At 48.0% G+C, this 20141-nt stretch overlaps 1 protein-coding gene across 1 annotated transcript in view; it reads left to right on the top strand.

Annotated features, from left to right (window-relative positions):
• CSMD2 (CUB and Sushi multiple domains 2) overlaps window positions 1–20141 on the top strand; it is a 661886-nt gene that overhangs the window by 534182 nt on the left and 107563 nt on the right. Inside the window, exons 33-41 of the mRNA XM_065872671.1 lie at window positions 5207–5302; window positions 6495–6698; window positions 7073–7197; window positions 8061–8157; window positions 9271–9375; window positions 12523–12641; window positions 13146–13215; window positions 15131–15247; window positions 18307–18516. Of these exons, the coding sequence (XP_065728743.1) occupies window positions 5207–5302; window positions 6495–6698; window positions 7073–7197; window positions 8061–8157; window positions 9271–9375; window positions 12523–12641; window positions 13146–13215; window positions 15131–15247; window positions 18307–18516 (1143 nt within the window). The remainder of the gene's footprint in view (window positions 1–5206; window positions 5303–6494; window positions 6699–7072; window positions 7198–8060; window positions 8158–9270; window positions 9376–12522; window positions 12642–13145; window positions 13216–15130; window positions 15248–18306; window positions 18517–20141) is intronic.

The raw sequence follows: 20141 nt of genomic DNA, 5'->3' as shown, positions 1-20141 counted from the left end.
AGCCGCTCCGCGGCATGTGGGATCTTCCCGGACTGGGGCACGAACCCGTGTCCCCTGCATCGGCAGGCGGACTCTCAACCACTGCGCCACCAGGGAAGCCCGCCATTGTCATTCTTGATTTTGAATTTTTTATTCTTGCTTAATTTTGCTTCCAAATAACTTTTAGAAATATTATATCAAGTTAAAAAAAATTGCATTGGAATTTTCATTGGAATTCCATTAAACTTATAGATTAATTGGGGGAGAACTCCTATGTTTATAATAGTAACTCTATTTCCCATTAGGAATATGGCATGTCTCTCTATTATCTTTTGAAAGAAACAAACAAAAAACACCTTTGGAAAGGTGCTATAATTTTCATTTAGGCAGTATCCATTTTCTGTTAACTTTATTTCTAGATATTTTGTGGAATTTTTGTTGCTGCTACTGTAAATGAGTCTCCCCCCGGCATCACCTGCCGGCCCCACCATTATATTTTCTAAGTGGTCTTTGCTAGTATATTAGAAGACTGATATTTGAGGTATATTCATCTTGTAAAGTCATTGAACCCTCCATAATAATGCTAACACTGCCAACTGATTCTCCTGGGTCCTCTAGGCAAGAAGCGATGTCATCTGAAAATAAATTTGTCTCATTATTTTCTCTCTTTTCAGTAGTTTTTCTTTTACTTTCTTCCATGGTTATTGGTCTAGTCAGGTATACATCAATGTTAATATTTTATATGTCAGTAAAAAAATCTATTTTGTGGTTACTTTAAATGTAACACCATCGCTTACATAATATCCTATGATGATGTTTAATCTCTTTTGTACTGGTGGTTATACACAAGAAGAACAAAATAATCTGAAGAAAAATAGGGGGAGAGATGTCATGAAACAAAAGCAGAGGTTAATTAATTAGAAAATAATAACAAGCTCCACAGACTGAATGGTATATTCATAGTTGCCCTTCTCAGCTGGACCAGAGGTTTTATATTGTTTAGTTTGTTTCATTTTGTTGGCTTCATTCTGTTTTATATTCAACTTATCAATTCTTCTGTAGACTTTGTTATTGTTTTATAATTAACTGAACCCTGCTTTTGTTTCATAACGTCTCCCCCTTTTTTCAGATTATTTTATTCTTCTTGTTGTAACTTTTTGAATTGAGAGTTTTGTTTATTTTCTCTGTGTAATAAAGAAGCATGTTTACAGCATATATATATTCACCTCTAAGCATAGTTTTGGCTTCATGCCATAAATTTTGATATGTACTATTTTCATCGTCATTACTTTCTAAATAACCCATGATCATGATTTACTCTTTCTGCCCAAGAGTTGTTTAAGGATGTCTCTTCTTTTTCCCCAAAAACCTGGATTTTGTTCCCGTTGCATTTAAACATTTGTGTTAATCTCTATTTTTATTGCCAGGTAGTTAGAGAATGCAGCCTGTACCATTTCTACTTTGGGGATTCAATGAGGTCCTCTCAGTAGCCAAGGACTTTTTTTAAATTCCTTAATTATCTGAGAAGAATGTGTGTTCTCTGTTGCGTAGAGAGTCCACGTAGAGAGAAGGGGTGAGCTCAGGCCCTGTGGTCACACTGCCTGGTCTCTAATCTCAACTCTCCAACTCGCATGCTAGGTGCTTGCCGTCACAATCCTTGGCCACTCCGAGCTTCAGTTTCCTCATGTGCAAAGTGCAAAAAGTAAAACTTCTACCTCCTAGATTTACTGTTAGGATTCAGTAAGCTTTGTAATAGCCATTAGATAAGGCTTACTCTTTTTTTTTTTTTTTTTTTGTGGTATGCGGGCCTCTCACTGTTGTGGCCTCTCCCGTTGCGGAGCACAGGCTCCGGACGCGCAGGCTCAGCGGCCATGGCTCACGGGCCTAGCCGCTCCATGGCATGTGGGATCTTCCCGGATCGGGGCACGAACCCGTGTCCCCTGCATCGGCAGGCGGACTCTCAACCACTGTGACACCAGGGAAGTCCAAGGCTTACTCATTTTTATTATTCAAACCCATTATATCAGTGGTTCTCAATGAAATGGAACACCCCACACATACACACTCATCCAAGAGTGTAAATCAGGATTTTGGAGGGTAAGGTGCTTTTTCAAAATCTCTTGATAGATAGATAGATATAAGTATATCCATAGATATAGAAGTATAAGCATAGGTACAGGTAGAGAGATAGGTATACACTTAGGACCTGTAGATATAAATATGGATATAGGTATAGGGATAGATAGAAATGTAAACGACCAATAGAAATAGAAACAAATAGGGATAGAGATAGATGACTGATAGGTGGGTGGATGGATGGATAGATAGATGGATAGATAGATAGATAGATGGATAGAGAAATAGAAGTATAGGACCTATATACATTAATATCAATATCCTCAGATCATCTCTTATTCCTCATATAGAGAAACACTGATGATGAGCCTTTGGTGCTGATGGGAGTAAACTGTGTCCCTGTCCCTGAGGCTGGGCTGGGGGAGAAAAAGAAAAGCTTGAAGACCACAACTCAACAGTCTTCATTTTGTTTTTCTATTTATATATCAATGAGAATGTTGTGTGAAAGTGTCTGCCAGCACAAATGTGATATTTTGTTGTCTTCCTGTGTTTCTAACAATTTTGTATCTGTGTTTGCCTGATTTATCTTTTCTCATTTTCTTTGAGAGTCTTTTTCTTTTAAGAGGAAGTTTACTTGTAAGTGAAACATGTGGCCTGCTCTCTGTCACCTTGTTTTGTTCGTTCTGGGGTTTTCTTTGTTTTGTTTTGTTTTGCTTTTGCTTCTTCACGTTTCCATTCATACCTGTCCCATCTCTAATTTCCAAGCTTTGCTGATACATTTGGACTTTATCAATGTTATTAGTAATTATTTTATAATTATGGACTTCTTCCCCAAGAACAAGTTTTTCCATTTGCATTTAGTTTTGTTCCCTCTTTAACAATAATTAATTGGGTTTAACTATATTTTCCTAGTTGTCTTTATCCCTGATAGTTTTTGATTTCCCTACTTTGGTTCGTTTTTTAAAAGTAGGGCTCCTCACTGCAGTACTTTCTGTCACCTTGCATGTATGAGAATGCCTTTCCTTTGATGTATCATATAAATGACAACCTGATTATAAATCAGATTATGGGCCACAAACATTTCAAAGCTGCAGTGGTTGCTTTATTCCAATAGTTAATATTATAGATGAGTTGAAATTCAACCTGATTCTTTGTCCTTGTAGGCAACCCACGCTTTTCTCTTTTAAAAACCGTTCACATTTTTTTCTTTATTTTTAAAATGGAAAAGCCCACGAGGATTGTTGTGGTGGAAATCTCTTTTTATTAATTAGATCCGGCACTTTGTGAACAATCTCATTCAAAAACCTCAAGCCTTTCTCAAGCTTAGTAAGTTGTCTTCCTTCTTAAATTATTTTTTCTCGTTCAATTTCTCTTGTCTTCTCTCTCTAGAATTCTTGATATATGCATATTGGATTTTTTTTCTGCCTGTCTTCCATGTCACTTGTCGTTTCTCTCATTAGTTTAATCTCTTTATCCTTTTTCTGTGGATTCTGGAAGAATTTCCCAAATTTAATCTCCACTTTGCTGTTCAATTTCTGCAGAATCCAGCTCCATGTGCTAGAGTTTCTCATCTCTTTGTAGCTTTTATTGATCTCAGATCTGTTCTTTGACACATCTTCCTCTAATTTCAGAGACACAATGCTGAATTTATGCTGTGACAACCGCTATTAAAAATCTTCTGAGATTTTTACCTGTTCTTTGTTGTAGTTCACATAAAGATACTTGCTTTGACTTCTGAGAGGTCTCCTACCTTAAAACTTTGGAATCTTTTCTTATGTCCAGTGATTTTACTGTGTGTTTATTCCTGGAGAGCGAGAGCTGCATACGTCCATCACTGGGAGTTGAAATGGGTCCTGTGAGAGATTACGGGGGGTCCTACTCCACATGTATCCGGCCAGATGATGGAAAAATGGAAAAGTTGAGTTTGTTCTGCTCACATTTATTGAGAGGAGGAACTAGAGATGGTGGTGAAAATCAAGAAAAGCTTTTCTTCATGAGTTTCTTTTTGCTTTGGCAGCCAGAATTTAGCTGGGCAGTGACTCCTAGGCTCAGCCACCTGGGATCTATGTAAATCTAAGTGTGTTGTGAAAAAGGCTCTCTAATCCCCATGGCCAGTAGCATCACATGGGCTTTTTGGAAGCACTGGTGGACCCCAGATGTGCCTCCCAATGGCTCCTTGGGTGGTTCCAACTCCAAGCCTCCCTGAAGTGATGTAGCCTGGCTTTCTGTAACACCTACTTCCCTTCTGACGGTGGGGTCAGCAGATAGTCCCAGGGGTCCCTAAGGCTATGGAGGGGCAGCATGCAGAGTGGTCATGCCACTGCCCATCACCCCACATTCTCCCTCAGCTTCCACAGGAAGGTGATGGTGAGCAGGACTCCACCTCACGGCTGCAGGTCTGTCTGCACCACATCAAACAGAAGATATATCTTTATCTTCTGATGTAGAAGCTATTGGGCTTCCTTAGCTTCCTGTGTCTGTGTGGACTTTCCCCACTTTATTGTGTTATTGTTTGGGTGACAATACACCCTGCTTTGCCTGGGATAGTCCCAGCTTTCACTTGGTTGTCCCAGCATAATTATTAATAGCATGCCCTTTGACTCTCGGAAGTGTCCTGGTATGGGCAATAAATTATATGATCACTCTGGTTGTCAATCATCTCACAGGGCATCTGGGAAAAGCCAGTTACTCTCCAGTGATTACATCACCCTCCTTTCCAGAACTTGGTGCCTTTTTTGTTTGTTTGTTTGTATCAGATTAATATCAGTTTTCCAAGTAAACCACCAGTCAGTTTGGTAATGGCCATTCTCCTCCCATCCATGTGGGTCAACACATCTTCAGAAGCTTTCTCCTTTCCAAGCAGGTCATTTGATCTGAACCTATCTTTCTTGATCTATAAACTGCAGGTACTGAAAGCCAACCTCACATTGACATGGGTCAACATTAAGACCACGGATATGAAAGCTTTCTGTAAACTTTAAACTGTAACTTGCAGTAAAAATGTGAGGTTTCATTTTAGGAAGACCCGGGAGGTGGAAGGGGCTGCTGTGTGGGGTGTGCGCAGCCCCTCCACCCTGGCCAGGATTTTACCCGCCAGGCCCGACTGCTGGACTCACAGTCTTCCTCTCCTCCTTGCCCCTTATCGCTGCAGGAGAATCGCTGCCCTTGGCCACCTCCAATCAAGTCCTCATTAAGTTCAGTGCCAAAGGCCAAGTTCCAGCCAGAGGCTTCCACTTTGTCTACCAAGGTATGCAGGACGTGGACGTGGGCGGTGTGAAGGCAGTCTCAGTTCTTCAGAGAAAACAGGGACCTTTGACCCCCTAGTCTGAGCCTCATTCTTAGGGTGTTTGGGGGCAGTTACGGGTTTGTGGGGCAGTTCCCTGAAATTCAGTTGAATGTTATACATTCATGTACCCAACAGACAATTCTTGGACCAAACTCCATGCTGGATAAGGGAAGAAATCATAGAAGGGAAGCTAATTTGCACACACCCCCACTGCCCGTTGTCTGGCACAGTCCTGATGGCATTGGGAAGACCAGCCCAGGCCTCTTACCTGGTTTTGTCTGCAAGACCCAGTAAAGGTGCGGGGAAAGCACAGGCTCTGGAGTGAGTTGGACGTGGATTTGGGTCCCAGCTCTGTCACTTTCTAACTGGGCACCAGCTACTCCTCTTGGAGCCGCAGTTTGTTCACCTGTAAAATGAGGGTGATCATATTACCTCACTGATGGCGTAAAAAGAGTTCACAGAGTAGCTGGCATGAAGCAGCTAATCAGTGTCCATTCCCTTCCTTACGAGCCCGGAAAGGCCAAGTCTTAGAGCGCCCTGGCCTCCACCTGGAGGCCCCAGCCTCCCTCTGTCCAGCAGGGCGTCCACTCTTCTAAGGCTCAGGTTCCAAAAATGGTCCTGTTCATTCCACCGCCCAGGATGAGCTGTATTGCCTTGTGCAGGGGTAATCCTACCCCTGGGACACCCTCCCTGGGGCCTGGGTTCAAAGGTCCTGTTAGCCCCTGTAGGTAGGAGGAAGAGAGATTCAGGTCACGAGAGCAGGGCCCTGGGCAGGGTCTTCAGGCACATGGGGTGAAGAGGGCAAAGCAGGGTCAGGGGAGAAGGAAGGGCCATTCTCCCTGTTAGGGGACATGGGACCCTACTGGGCACGGGCCTTCATTGGGAAGGCGGAGAGCACAACTGGGCCTAAATTCTGGGCCCAGGGAGCTCACAGTGCCTCCCATGGTTTCCAGAAGCTGTGCTACAACATTGTGTGTCTAGCTATGTTTCAGTAAGTTGGGCCTCATCCTAGAAAGCCTCCTACCCTTGCTCTGAGGGAAAGCGCGCAGAGCCTGTCCAGGTCCCCACCCAGTTCCTGCCCCCCGGTGTGCCCATCCCCGGACCAGTTTCTAGAGGGGTGCGGCCTGCCCCTCAGCGCCCTTGTCCCCTGCAGCGGTGCCCCGGACCAGCGCCACGCAGTGCAGCTCGGTGCCGGAACCCCGCTATGGCAGGAGGCTGGGCAGTGACTTCTCGGTGGGCGCCACCGTCCGCTTCGAATGCAACTCCGGCTACGCCCTGCAGGGCTCCCCAGAAATCGAGTGCCTCCCTGTTCCCGGGGCCTTGGCCCAGTGGAATGTCTCAGCCCCAACGTGTGTGGGTGAGTCCTAGACAACCAGGACTTGGGGGCGAGGGTGGCCGGCCAACACACAGCAAGACACACAGCAGCCCCAACGGCCAGAGTGACTTCAGAGGGGGACCCCTTCCAGCCAAGCCCTCGTCCTGTGGGTCGGCGTGAAGACAGCGAGGAGGAGCAGTGGGGGCTGCTGGGGGCGGGACATGGGGGCGGGGGAGCGGGAACCAGGTCCCTCAGGAGGGTCGTATGGGGAGGAGCCATGGGAGGGGGCGGGGCTGGGGCCCAGCACGGGGAAGCCAGCCAGGGGTGGAGTCACAGCGAGGCCGGGGGCCCTGGGAGGGGTCTGCCGGGGAGGCTCCCCTGGGGACCCACAGAGACCAGAGCGGCCTCCTTCCCAGTGCCCTGTGGCGGCAACCTCACGGAACGCAGGGGCACCATCCTGTCCCCCGGCTTCCCCGAGCCGTACCTCAACAGCCTCAACTGCGTGTGGAAGATCATGGTCCCCGAAGGCGCTGGCATCCAGGTGAGGGCCAAGGGGGTGCCGGGGGCAGACACAGCAGCCTGTCCCTGCCCCTCAGGCCAGGTGTGCGGGGGAGGCCCACAAACAGAAAAACACAACAGGTCCCGGCTCAGGAAGGACAAGGGGTGGGTGCTGGCTCGGCCATCAGGGAAGTCAGAAGAAGGAGATGGGCCCGGAGCTGGAGTGTGAAGGCTGGGGAGGAATCGTAGATGTTTCTCAAAGGGCTTGAAGGTTCTGTTCTTCAGAGTGTGGGGGGATGGAAGAGGAGGCATTGCAGGTGAGGGGAAGGGGGCAAGCCGGCAAGCACAGATGAAGCAGGGACAGCACCCGGCGCACACCTGGGGGGTCGCACCTGCAGCCTGAGGCTGCAGTGGAATCGGGACCGTACTGGTGCCCGGGGGTGACAGCCAGTTGGAGGAGGCCCAGGACAGCTGCAGCGGCTGGGAGGAGGGCCCGGGGCGGGCAAGGCCAACAGAGGGGAGCCGCAGGGACTCACGGTGGACAGGTCCAACCAGGCACGGGTTACTGGCTCACAGCAGACATCCTGTCTGGTGCAGTCGAGACAGGAAAGTGAGGAAGCCCAAGGAGTGTTGGAGAAGTGAGGGGGAGGCCAGCTGGACCGAAGTAGCCTGGACTTTCCTTTCCCCGTTCTCTACCTGACAGAGTACCCCACTGCCGTGCAAACATCGCATACCTCTCTCCGCCACTGGACGATGAACTGCTGGGGGACAGGGACTGCATCTTATTTTTATCAGAGTTCCTAGCACGGTGTCGGGTCCAGACTAGGTGCTCCTCCCTTCACGTAGATGGGAAGGGAGGAGAAGAAGGAGGGCTGCCTAACCCATCCAATCCCCCTGCCTTTCCAGATTCAAGTTGTCAGTTTTGTCACAGAGCAGAACTGGGACTCCCTGGAAGTGTTTGATGGCGCAGACAACACTGTAACCATGCTGGGGAGTTTCTCAGGTGAGGTGGGGCTTCTAGGGACCTGGACTCTGAGGGCAGTAGTGGACTTTTATTATAATTATTGAAATGTAATTCACATGCCATAAAATTTGCCATTTTAAAGCGTACAATTTAGCAGGTTTTAGTATATTCACAAGCTTCTACAACCATCACCGCTATCCAATCCCAGATCATTTTCATCACCCCAAAAAGAAACCAGGTACCCATCTGTACACACTCCCCATTGTCCCGCACCCCCGCACCCCCTGGCAATCACTAAGCTACTTTCCATCTCTGTGGATTTGCTCATTCCAGACATTTCGTATAAATGGAGTCCTACAATATATGGCCTTCTGGGTCTGGCTTCTTTCACTCAGTGTAACGTTTTCAAGGGTCACCATGTACAGCACACATCAGCACTTCACCGTGTGGACAGACCACATTTCATTCATCCGTTCCTCAGTTGATGGACATTTGGTTGTTTCCAACTTGTTGGCTAATTTTGAATAATGTTGCTGTGGGCATTCACGTACAAGTTTCCATGGGAACATGTTTTCAGGTCTCTTGGGTATACACCTAGGAGTGGAATTCCTGGGTCATATGTGGTTCTATATGTAACTCTTTTGAGGGACTGTTAGCAGAGTGGCCACACCACTTTCCATTCCAGCAGTGGACTTCTAAGCGTGGTGTATGATTTTGCCCGAAGGTCAGGGCAATTATCTGGGTCTTGTAGACCCCAGAACTTCATGCTGCCAAGACCTAAGAGGCGTCATGTGCCCCAGATAAGCTGTCTACACTGCCTGAATGGCCTAGAGAATTATCCACGTCAGAGTCACTCTGAAGACACCTGGAAGGGGACCAAACTCACAGGCCACCTGAGGGAAGTCACCCTGCTGCTGGCACGTGGCTCTGCCACTGCTTTTGTGCAGGAAGTTGTTTGGAGTCTCTCCTCCCTCAGCCATTGGAGACCCAGCACACTAAGGAGAGCTAATTTGTCATTCAGTGAGTTTGGTAACTGGAGACATCTGGGGGCCTTGGGAGCAGAACGTCAGCAGGTAGCAACAGCCGGCGAAATGGGGAGGCGCCCAGGGGTGAGGAGAGGCTAAGTCTGATTGGTCCCCGTTTCCTCGCCAGGTACGACCGTGCCTGCCCTGCTGAACAGCACCTCCAACCAGCTCTACCTGCATTTCTACTCAGACATCAGCGTGTCTGCAGCCGGCTTCCACTTGGAGTACAAAAGTGAGAATCCAGAGTGTCAGCGGCTTGCAGGGGTCAGGGTGGGAACTGACAGGGCCCAAGTTCCCACAAGGAGCAGGGGTTATCCTGGGGCTATATATTCTCCACCCCACTGAAGCCTTACGCCAAGCTAGATGAGGATGCGTAAGCTCAGAGAAGGTCTGAAACCTCCTCAAGACACACAGCCAGGAAGTGGTGGAGCCAGGGTTCTCACCCAAGGGTCCGTTCCTCAAAAACCTGTGTGCTTCCTCTGTGTCCACACAGGAGTGGGAGGGGGGCCGGGTCACCGGCTTGGGCCCAGTAAATTATTCGGGTTGTGAGACAATGGAGGTTCTCTCCTCCTCCAGTCCTAAAAACTGACTTCTCCAACCCCTGGTCAATGATGCAACTGTCCTTGAAGTTCTTCTCCTCATTGCAAACTTCACTCCTCTCCCACTCTCAAAACCTTACATCTTGGCTTCCAGCATCCCTGAGTGGTCACAACTAAAAACTCTTAAAGAAAAACCGTTGCAGGGGGAGGGAGAGGTACAAACTCCTGGGCATAAGATAGGCTCAAGGATGTATTGTACAACACGGGGAATATAGCCAATATTTTATAATAACTGTAAGTGGAAAGTAACCTTTAAAAATTGTATTAGGGCTTCCCTGGTGGCCCAGTGGTTGAGAGTCCGCCTGCCGATGCAGGGGACGCGGGTTCGTGCCCCGGTCCGGGAAGATCCCACATGCTGCAGAGCGGCTGGGCCCGTGAGCCATGGCCACTGAACCTGTGCGTCCGGAGCCTGTGCTCCGCAACAGGAGAGGCCACAACAGTGAGAGGCCCGCGTACCACACACACAAAAAAAATTGTATTAATTTTAATTTTAAAAAAAGAAAAGGAAAAGGGCTGCAGATGTGCCTTGTGGGGCGACAAAGACAGAGTTTGCTGGGGTAGCTGCTTTCATCCTAAGATGGCCTGCCCATCCCCATCCCCACTGCGTACAGGAAAAAATATGTTGGCAGCAGTGTTTGCCACACATTCATTCAGCAATTACTTATAAGGTATTTACAATGTGCCAGGTGCGATGCTGGGGTTGGGTAAGGTCAAGATGGGTGAGTCCCCTCTGAGTCCATGGGAGAGAGGCAGACACGTGGACAGAGCAGGACATGGCAGCATTCCAGGTGCTCACAGGGGTGTCGCCAGGAGGTACAGCGGTGGTTCAAAGGATAGAACAGTCACTTCTCCCAGAGGCTGGTGGAGAAGTGAATGTCATGAAGAAACACTGGACACCTGCAATGTGGCACGCCCTGTGCTAAGTGCCCATGGAACAAAGATGAATAAGGCACAAAGCACAAAGTCTAGGGGAAGAGATGGACATGGAAACAGTAATTGTAGTTCAACCTGATATGCTAAGGGTGTACAGAAGAGGGGAGCTAACCCTGGTCATGTGAGACTTTACAGAAGGGGTACCTGAGTTAGATTTGGAATGAGAAGTAAGAAATGGGGTAAGGTGTGGTTGGCTGGACCATCTTGGACAGGACGGGAGGTGGAAGCCCCAATTGCTGCTAGAGGCCAGATAGGGTCAGCATTGCCCAGCTGGTCTCAAAATGAACGAGCTTTGTCCAGGTAGTTGGGAGAGGATTAGCTGGATCCCAGGATGTTCATCGCCTGGAAGAACTGAAATGGGCAGCTGGTCAGAAAGCCCTGGGGCAGCTGGAGGCCAAGACCCTGCAGGGTGGAGGATAGGACAGAGACCTCCAAGACCTTCCTCCCACAGACCTCTCAGGCCTTACTCACCCAGCAGGGTGAAGTATCCTGGGCTCTTGAATAATTCGTACTTTTCCTTTCACCCTCTCTGTTCTCTCCAGTTTTGTTTCCTTATCCAATATTTAAATTTGAGTTCTTAAATGTTCCCTAGAACCTTCTCTTTTCTTACATGTTCCAAAGATAGAACTTTCCTAAATCTCTTTGCCATTCTACTGCCTCATTCCCAGGAAAAGTTTACCTTTCTGAGTTTTTTTTTTTTTGCTGTTGCTTTTGTTCAGAGGAATGGGTAGTTTTCTCAGTAGCTGGTGTTTATCATGCACTGTCCTCTCACAGTGGAAAGAACGAGGGGAAAACAGAGGTCTCCATTAGTATTTGGAGACTGAAATTCCTAGGAGCCAGTACCCTGTAGTTGTGTTTGTTTTGTAGATAATCTACAAAGGGTACAGGAGGGGAGGATTAACTGCTATTGTAGAGGCAAATGGTTTTGAAGGGTACTGGAAAGTCTTGTCTGCTGCTGTGTACTTCATATTTATTTAATTGAAATGGAGATGAAACAGTGTGCTTCCAGAAGTAAGAAATTGCATAGGACTTTTTTTAAGTCTTCCTTTGCTGTAAGCACGGCTTAAACAAACCAAGCTATGCAAGGTAAAGAAATCAGAATGGACTTTTCTCTGTGTCCTTCTGTCTTCCTCTCTCTGTCCTCACCTCTCTCCCCGTTGCGTTCTTCTCCCACCACAGGCTTTTGCTCTTGCTTTCTCTTTCCCTCTGCCCCTCCTCCTCCTTCTGTCTACCACTGCCATTCCAGTAAGCAGGTGTCAGATTACTAAGTTGCCACCACCCCACTAAATACTGAGCTGCCTTCTACTTGGACTGCAGGGAAGAGTGGGGCAAAAAGAGACACGATGACAGTTGAGATGGAGTACTTTCAATTCAGTTTGATGATTGTTTGAATATTGTCCTTGGAGTCCTTTGGCCCAGATCCTGGGATTTGTAGATTTAGGCCCAAACACTTTCCATTTCCAAGCACCACATTCACTTCTTAAAAGCACATGTAGGACAAAAGTTGCTTGGGAAGAGCATGATGGAACTTCTTGGGGTGATAGCAATGTTGTATAGTTTTGAGCCCAAGGGCCTCTGGACAGCCAGAGTCCCCAGATGATACCTGCCTGCCCCAGGAGGCTTTGGTCTGTTGAGCCTTGGTGCCATATGAACATTCTGATTTTCTCATGTGCTGGGAGGTGAAAGGCTTAGGAAACCCTGGCCTAGAGGTTGAGAGGAGAGAAAGCAGAGAAGACACATCTTGGAGGCAGCTGCTCCTCCCTGCTGCCAGCCATGCCCTCGGCCTGCTCTTACATCCACCTGATGGGCTTGTCCATTCTCCTGTTGTCTGTCTCTGTCTGGTCTAGCGGTGGGCCTGAGCAGTTGTCCAGAGCCTGCTGTGCCCAGTAACGGGGTGAAGATTGGCGAGCGCTACTTCGTGAACGATGTGGTCTCTTTCCAGTGTGAACCGGGATATGCCCTCCAGGTACCTCCCATTGACCCCCAGGGCCGGAAAGGTGTCCCCTGAGCTGGGGTCAGCCGGCCTTCCCCCAGCAGAGCTGCAGTCACCAAAGAACAGAGAGAAGTCCCCCGGATCCCCCAGGCACTGTTATCCCCTCCTGGAGCTGTTCATGAAAAAGGCAAAGTGCTGACTTTAGCCATTTGGCACAAGCCAGCCTTGAATGTGTTCCTGCAAAGTTTCGGTTTGATTAGACTTTAGGAAAATTTAATTTTCCTTTGAAGGCAGTGAGGGACTCTAGTAATTAAAGGAGTCTCACAAGGAACCTTTAGTAATGAGAATTCTTTAACAATAGCCGCTAATAAGCATCCTTCCCCAGATCTCTCTCCCTCTGCCTCACTCCCCATTCCACAGTGGATCCATGTGTCTTGTTCCTTGACCCAAGGCCCCAGAACAAGCCCCCTGCTCCAGGTTGTACACGCAATTGTGCCCGTGGGGGCAGCTAGCCCACCCTGTTCTTGATTCCTCCAGGGCCACGCCCACATCTCCTGCATGCCCGGGACCGTGCGGCGCTGGAACTACCCTCCTCCGCTCTGTATTGGTAAGAGAGTCCCCACTTTTCCAGGTCATTCAAATCCATCTCTACCAGGGCTTTGAGTTCAGTGACATATCGCTGGGATCAAGTTCGACTCCAAAGGAAGTTTGGTGTTCCGGGTCTGCTCACAGGCAGTACTTTAGACTGAGATTTTTGTAAGCTTTAACTCTCAAGATTTTCCTGAGTTTTGGATACCTCACCCACCAAATGAGACATGACAGGAGGCTTGCCCATTCGAAAACCTGATGATGACCATTCTGATTCCAGATAATCAACCAAACCCCAAATGGGACCTCTGGGCACTTTGGGCTTTCCCCTGTGACTTCTCGTGGGACAGACAGATGGAATCCACTGATAGAGGAAGGCTGAGGGTTCCCTGTGAAACGAGGACTTGGTTTGGTTCTGTGCCGAGTAGTGACGAAGAGATCATTGGATACAAGAAAAGATAGGATCTACACCCTCAGAAGCTTCTAGTCAGCTTGGGGCAGGGGGAACATCCCTTTATTGAAGGTCTGCCACATGCCGGGCACGGAGCTACATGTCTCCTCACCACAGCTCTTCAGGGCAGCTGTCATCACCCTCATTTTTGCCAATAGGAAAACTAAGGCTTTTAGGATTCAGAAGAAAGTGGCAAAGTTGGGAATGGAAACCTAGGTTTCCCTGATGCCCCACCAACTGTCAAGTGCAAATCTAGGCTAACCTTCGGGTAGGAGGCACGGTGAGCAAAGGGCATGGCACCGGAGCATATGAGATTTCCCTTCAGTGATCTCACCAGGATACAGACCTGGTCGTCTGCAGAGCAGTCAGAAATGGGACTGGTCAGCCCAGGGCCCTTTCCCCATCCTGTATCACAAAGGTCTTGCCCGGGGAACTGCTCATAGAGCAGCAGCTGCCGCGGCTGAGGGTGTACTGTGTGTGCCGGCCGCTGTTCCAAGTCAGGCGAAGTCCTTTCTGTTGTAACCTCATAACCACCCTGTGACACAAGTGCTGGGTGGGAGAAACTGAGGTTTGGGGGTTTGGGGTGGAGGGAGTTAGAGCTGGCCCAAAGTCACTCAGGAAGTGGGAGCATTGGGATTGTGACCCCAGGGGTCAACGCCCAAGTCCCCGCTTTGCACCTGGGCACTGATCCCTTCGGGTCTGTGTGGTCGAGTAGTCCTCTCCCCAGAAGGCGTTTGCGTACACACTGCATATGGCCTCCCCTCCGCTCCTTTCTGTGGCCTCCCATGACAAGCTAACCCCTTTCTGCTCACACAGCCTTTTCCTAATAAGATGTAAAAGGAAAGAATCGACGTCAACTGACCAGGCTGCAGTCGTGCCCCAGCCCTGCATCTTCAGGTGACTGTGACTGAAGTCACCTCGATTGGAGATTCAGATGCCCCAACCCCTCCGGGCTGAAATAATCACAGTCACTTTGGCTCAGGGCATGTGTCAATGCTCTGAGAGTGGACTCGTGGTGGGGCTCTTCTGTTGACCCCCCAGTCCCATGGAATATGTATTTGTAAAGAGCCTGGCCGTGTGCCAACGCATCCCCGTCCCCTTCTTTCCTATTTTTCAGTCCGGGAAGAGTTGACTGGACAGCGAGGAGAGGGAGATTTGGGGGATAGTGTAGGAGATGGTCACACATCTCCTGGGGCAGACCACTTGTGCTGCATGACCTTGCTAAGGACACTGACTTTGAAGGACATGCTTAAGGTCAAGCATCCATAACTCGGGTTTGTGGACGGCTGGGCAGACCTAGGAGATGCTTCCCTTCCTGGATTTACATGCTCAGTTTGGCCCTTGTCTGCAGTTTTTTAGGGAGATGAACTATAGGTTCCTTTGGGTTCTCAAAGGGAAATTGACTTGGGGAAGTCCAAATGCTGTATGGCCCCATACTCACCTCACTGCAGTCCTAACGCTTTGTCTGCTCTCACGGTCACAGCGCAGTGTGGAGGAGCAGTGGAAGACATGGACGGAGTGATCTTGAGCCCCGGCTTCCCGGGCAGCTACCCCAGCAACACGGACTGCTCCTGGCAAATAGCACTGCCCGTGGGCTTTGGTAAGTCTTCACGCCCAGGCCTCTGGCTTAAAGCGGCTGTCTGCGGCTGTCACTAACCTCGGCTGAGTCCATTTAGCTCTGTGCCTCTCTGCTTCCTCAGCTGTCGACCTCTCGTGCAAGCGTGAGGATCAATTAGGAATGGTAGAGATGAACGGGCTTTGGGGACATAAAATAGGGAGAAATCTTCAGGGATTGCCATTATTATTTTTATCATTTGAGCAGTGGGCTAAAAGGTGGAATGAGAAATTACTCAGGGCTGGTTAAAAAAGAAAAAAAAACAATCTATTTTACTGAGACTGGACTTCAGCCTGTTCTTTTAATTCTAGTATCTAATTTCTCATCCTAATTAAACTGAGCCAAGGGCAACATGAAATTGAGTTTGCGTTCTTTATACTCACCTTCTAGCTGGCCTTAGAGGTTGGGAAGTGTCTTTGTGTGTGTGTGTGTGTGTGTGTGTGTGTGTGTGTGTGTAGACACGGGTTGGCGTGGTGTTAGAGGACACTAATCTGGGTACAAAATTAAATTAGTAGAGATTCATGTGTTGTGCACTGGGAATGTAATCTAACCCTCAGTATTTCTGTTGAAGAGATAAAGGATTTATGTTGAATGGAATTTATAGGCTGTACACATAGGTCATCTTGCCCAAGTCATTTCTCTGCTCCTACAAATGAAATGTCCCGAGGAGATCACTGCTGAGCAGGCCTGTGAACCCCCAGTCTGTGACCTCAGGAGTGAAGACCACCTCTTTTGTTCTTTATTTTTCATCCTAGAGTGGGTCTTCTGATGGAGAAGAGGGTTTTAAGAGAAAGTGATCTAACTAAAGATCTAAATCTTACCTGAGGGGAGGAGAGAGGTTGTGACCCTCAGAAAATGGAGTCATATTAAGTACCATCTCCTGAAGGAAACTGGGGATGGACGATCAGGGTACAAAATGATGATGACTTTGGCAGCCTTGGGAAACTCCATATTTTGAGACACTGAGGAAAGAGGAGCTGGGAGACCCTATAGCCCTGCATTCAGGCATGAGTCAGAAGAAGCTCAGATGATAAAGGGCTGGAGGGAGGGCTACATCCAGAGGAAAACAGAAGTTTAAGTGGGAGGTGCATCACTTTGTATGTCTTCATGTTCAGCCACCAGAGACCTCTATCTTTAAGTCCTCCAGGAAGTCATCCTCTTGCAGGGACCAGTCACAGAAGACCAGATCCCTTGCTTTCAAGTTAGTGTTGGACTCCAAACAGGCCCTAATGGCACCTGCTTTGTGTTTAAAAGCCGCTGCATTTACAAACGTCTGCCACTAGATGGCGGCAGTCAGGCAGATTAGTTCAGAAATTCTGCAATCCTTGAGCCCCTTTCATGGACGTGCAGCCCCGGTGTTGGGATGACGCATGGGCGTTGGGCTGGAAAGCATAGGTTCTGCAGATAAGTACAAAGGTGCTCAATGTAAAATTATCGGTAATTTGGAGACAATATACATGTTAAATAATAGGAGAGTGAATAGTGTGGCTGGATAATTCATTAAATGGAATTAATTAATATGTAGTTAAAATCAATGAACTGTATCTTTACATATCAACAAGGACAGACCTTGAAAAACACATGCTAAATTTAAAAGTTTACAAAACTCTATGTACAGTATAATAAGATTCATGCAAATGTTTAAAACAAACCAGATATGTATTTAAGAATCTAAAACCATGAACTGGACGGCTATCTTCCAAATTCATGGGAGTGACTGCCTCTGTGGAGAGGACAGTGGGAGAGGGCAGGAGACATGAAGGGTCTTCAACAGTATACGCCAAGTCTTTATTTTATTTAAATAGTCAGATGCAAAAAATTCACGCCTGGGCTTCCCTGATGGTGCAGTGGTTGGGAGTCCGCCTGCTGATGCAGGGGACGCGGGTTCGTGCCCCGGTCGGGGAAGATCCCACATGCTGCGGAGCAGCTGGGCCCGTGAGCCATGGCCGCTGAGCCTGCGCATCCGGAGCCTGTGCTCCGCAACGGGAGAGGCCACAACAGTGAGAGGCCCGCGTACCGAAAAAAAAAAAAAAATTCACACCTGTGTGCTCATTCTAAGCAAATTATAAACATTCCAATTTATCTGTAATCCCACCATGCAGAAATAATCACTCACAGCTTAGTCCTCACCATCAAAATGTGACCTTCATGAAGACAAGGGCCTTGTAGATCTCACTCCTCCCCGTGCAGTGCCCACCTAGCACAGCCCTGATGCATGGCAAGAGCTCAATAAATGTTGTTAGTGAATCAATGAATAGTCCTCCAGTTTTTTAATACAAAAATTAGAACTGTATGCTACATACTGCTTTGTAGTCAGATTTTCATAATTAACATTGCAGACTTCTTTGTATGCTTAGAAATACATTTCTTCAATAATAGTAATCTAATTTTGAGAGATCTTATCAATAAATAAATATCAGTAGTCCCACCTTTATTCTTCAAAGAATATATTAATATGTAAGTTAAGATGTTAATGAGATCCATTTAACCTGTTGGGTTGCTAGGAGATCTTGATTAATCCAATAAGACCCCGAAGTATAAACTTCACTTGGCATCTTAATAGAACCAATAGGATGATGTATTCTTCTAATTTCTGAATCATCATAAGTGCTCTGGAAAATACCAGTATTGAAGTTCATGTCTTTTGATTGGGTGTAGTTATGTTTAAGTGGTGGTATTTTTAAGTTAAAAGTTTAACGAAGCTATCTTTATACTGATACTACACATACAAATCCTAAATCTTATCAGGTGTTAACCCTGAATGTCGTTTTCCATAAAATAAAACAGACTCAAGACGGCTCTCTGAAATGACTGATGCCTTTCATTTCGAATGAATAATAGAAATACTTTTAAGTTCAGTCCTGCCTGAAGATGAGAGACTGGGCTGGACTGGTGACTCCCCACATGTGGTCTGGGAACCCTAACTGGGTGGGCAGTCCGTAGAGGGGACCCGTGGTCTCTGGCTGGTGATGCTTTCATGAGGCGGCATATGGGATGCGGGACTGTATTGCTTTGGGCACTGTCTGCCTCTGTCTTGCTCCCAGGAGCTCACATCCAGTTCCTGAACTTCTCCACCGAGCCCAACCATGACTTCATAGAAATCCGGAATGGCCCCTATGAGACCAGCCGCATGATGGGCAGATTCAGTGGAAGTGAGCTTCCCGGCGCCCTGCTCTCCACATCCCATGAGACCACCGTGTATTTCCACAGCGACCACTCACAGAACCGGCCGGGATTCAAGCTGGAGTATCAGGGTGAGGAGAGGGAAGGCCCGTCCATCCCCACCTCTTACAACCACCCGTCTTCCCAGCCTTCTGCATATCTGAGGAGGGAACCCAGGAAGGGCGGGGAGGTGGGGGGCAGGCCCAACCACCGTGACATGTCTCTCTGGCCCACAGAGGCTGTTGAACCCCTTCGACAAGCCCTTCCCAGGGCGGCAGCCCCAAAGCGCCTTCTCAGGCTCCATCCCCAGCCCCACCCAACAGCCAGCAGCTTCCCCTGAGCAAGTGACCCATCAGTCCCGCTCAGACATCCCCGAGTGTCCAACCAGCCACTGCCCCTTGGCCTTGAGAGGCTCGCTTCCTCCTCTGGGTCCTCCCCTGTGTGTCCGTTATGCTCAGCAAAGCTCCTCCTCTAACATGATGGAGGATTCCAGTAACAATTCTTGTAACAAGCCCAGAAGGGCCCACTGAGCCTTAACGATGAGACAGGTGTGTTTACTCCCACTGAGGGTTTCCCTGTGTGAGGCTGGACCACGCTCACCGCAGCTCCCCCATCCTGAGCTGGAGTCCTGTGACCGGCCCTCTCCTCCTGGAAAAGCTCCATCCACTACTCCAGCTCAGGCTTCCCCTGTGGAGGGGCTGTTACCTGTGCCCGTGCAGCTGTGCCCACCTGTATACAGGCCCTGATTGGACCCGACGTATCCCTCGGGGGCTTTCCAAGTGTGACTGACTGAACCATTTGTTCTAACCTCTTTGCCCATATTCTTCCACTGAATTTTTTTTCATGTGTTTAGACTTTTTTCCAAGGCTAGTACATGCTTGTCAAAAAATTAAAACATCACAGAAGTTTTTGTGAGCGCATCACAGAAAGTCAAAATTCTCCCATAACCCTGCCTTATGCAGAGATATCAACTTGTAACAGTTTGCTTTTCCCATTTTTTCTGTACGTATACTGACATAACTATATTTTTAACCAAAATTGGATCACTGTAGATACTGTTTTGCAATCTGCTTTTTTTAAGTTAATTTTTAATTACACAGTCTACAAACACACCTGTGTTAAAAAAGAAAGGGGGAGGGAGAAAGAGGAAAGGAAAGGAGGGAGGGAAGGAGGGAAGGGAGGGGAGGGAGGAATTAAGAAATTAAAACATTACAGGTAAGGCCAAGCTTTTTTTGTCTACAGCCTCCAAACCCAGAATTATTCCCCAGAAATAACCACTATTGTTTTGATGCGATCTTTCCAGATCTTTTCCCACACCTAGTTACGTGTTTCTTGTGAAGAATATGTAATACGTCATGATTTTTTTGGTTGTGTTTTCTATGGTAATATAGAATTTCTATATACATACCATTCTGACATTTGGCTTTTTTATCCCTTGTCGGAGATGAATACTGACCAAGGATTTGGGCTTGTCACTGAGGGAAAGCCTTAAAGGGTACCCCACCGTTGGGCCAGTTATATGGGCACTGCCCCCTCTGCGGACCATCCCTGAGTATGGTCAGGGTTGTTACCACCTAGGAAGCCTCAGGAGGAGGGGCTGGGACCCTCACACCAAGGCAGCAGCAGCGAGAAGCCGAGCCTCTTTCCCAGAAAGTGCCACTTCGTTGGTGGTAACGCAGCTGCCCACCCAGAGGGGCTGTATGTGGGCGCATCGCAG

The sequence above is a fragment of the Phocoena phocoena genome, chromosome 1, assembly GCF_963924675.1.
Source record: "Phocoena phocoena chromosome 1, mPhoPho1.1, whole genome shotgun sequence".
In the NCBI taxonomy this organism is placed as follows: domain Eukaryota; kingdom Metazoa; phylum Chordata; class Mammalia; order Artiodactyla; family Phocoenidae; genus Phocoena; species Phocoena phocoena.
This window is presented reverse-complemented; position numbering and strand designations above follow the sequence as displayed.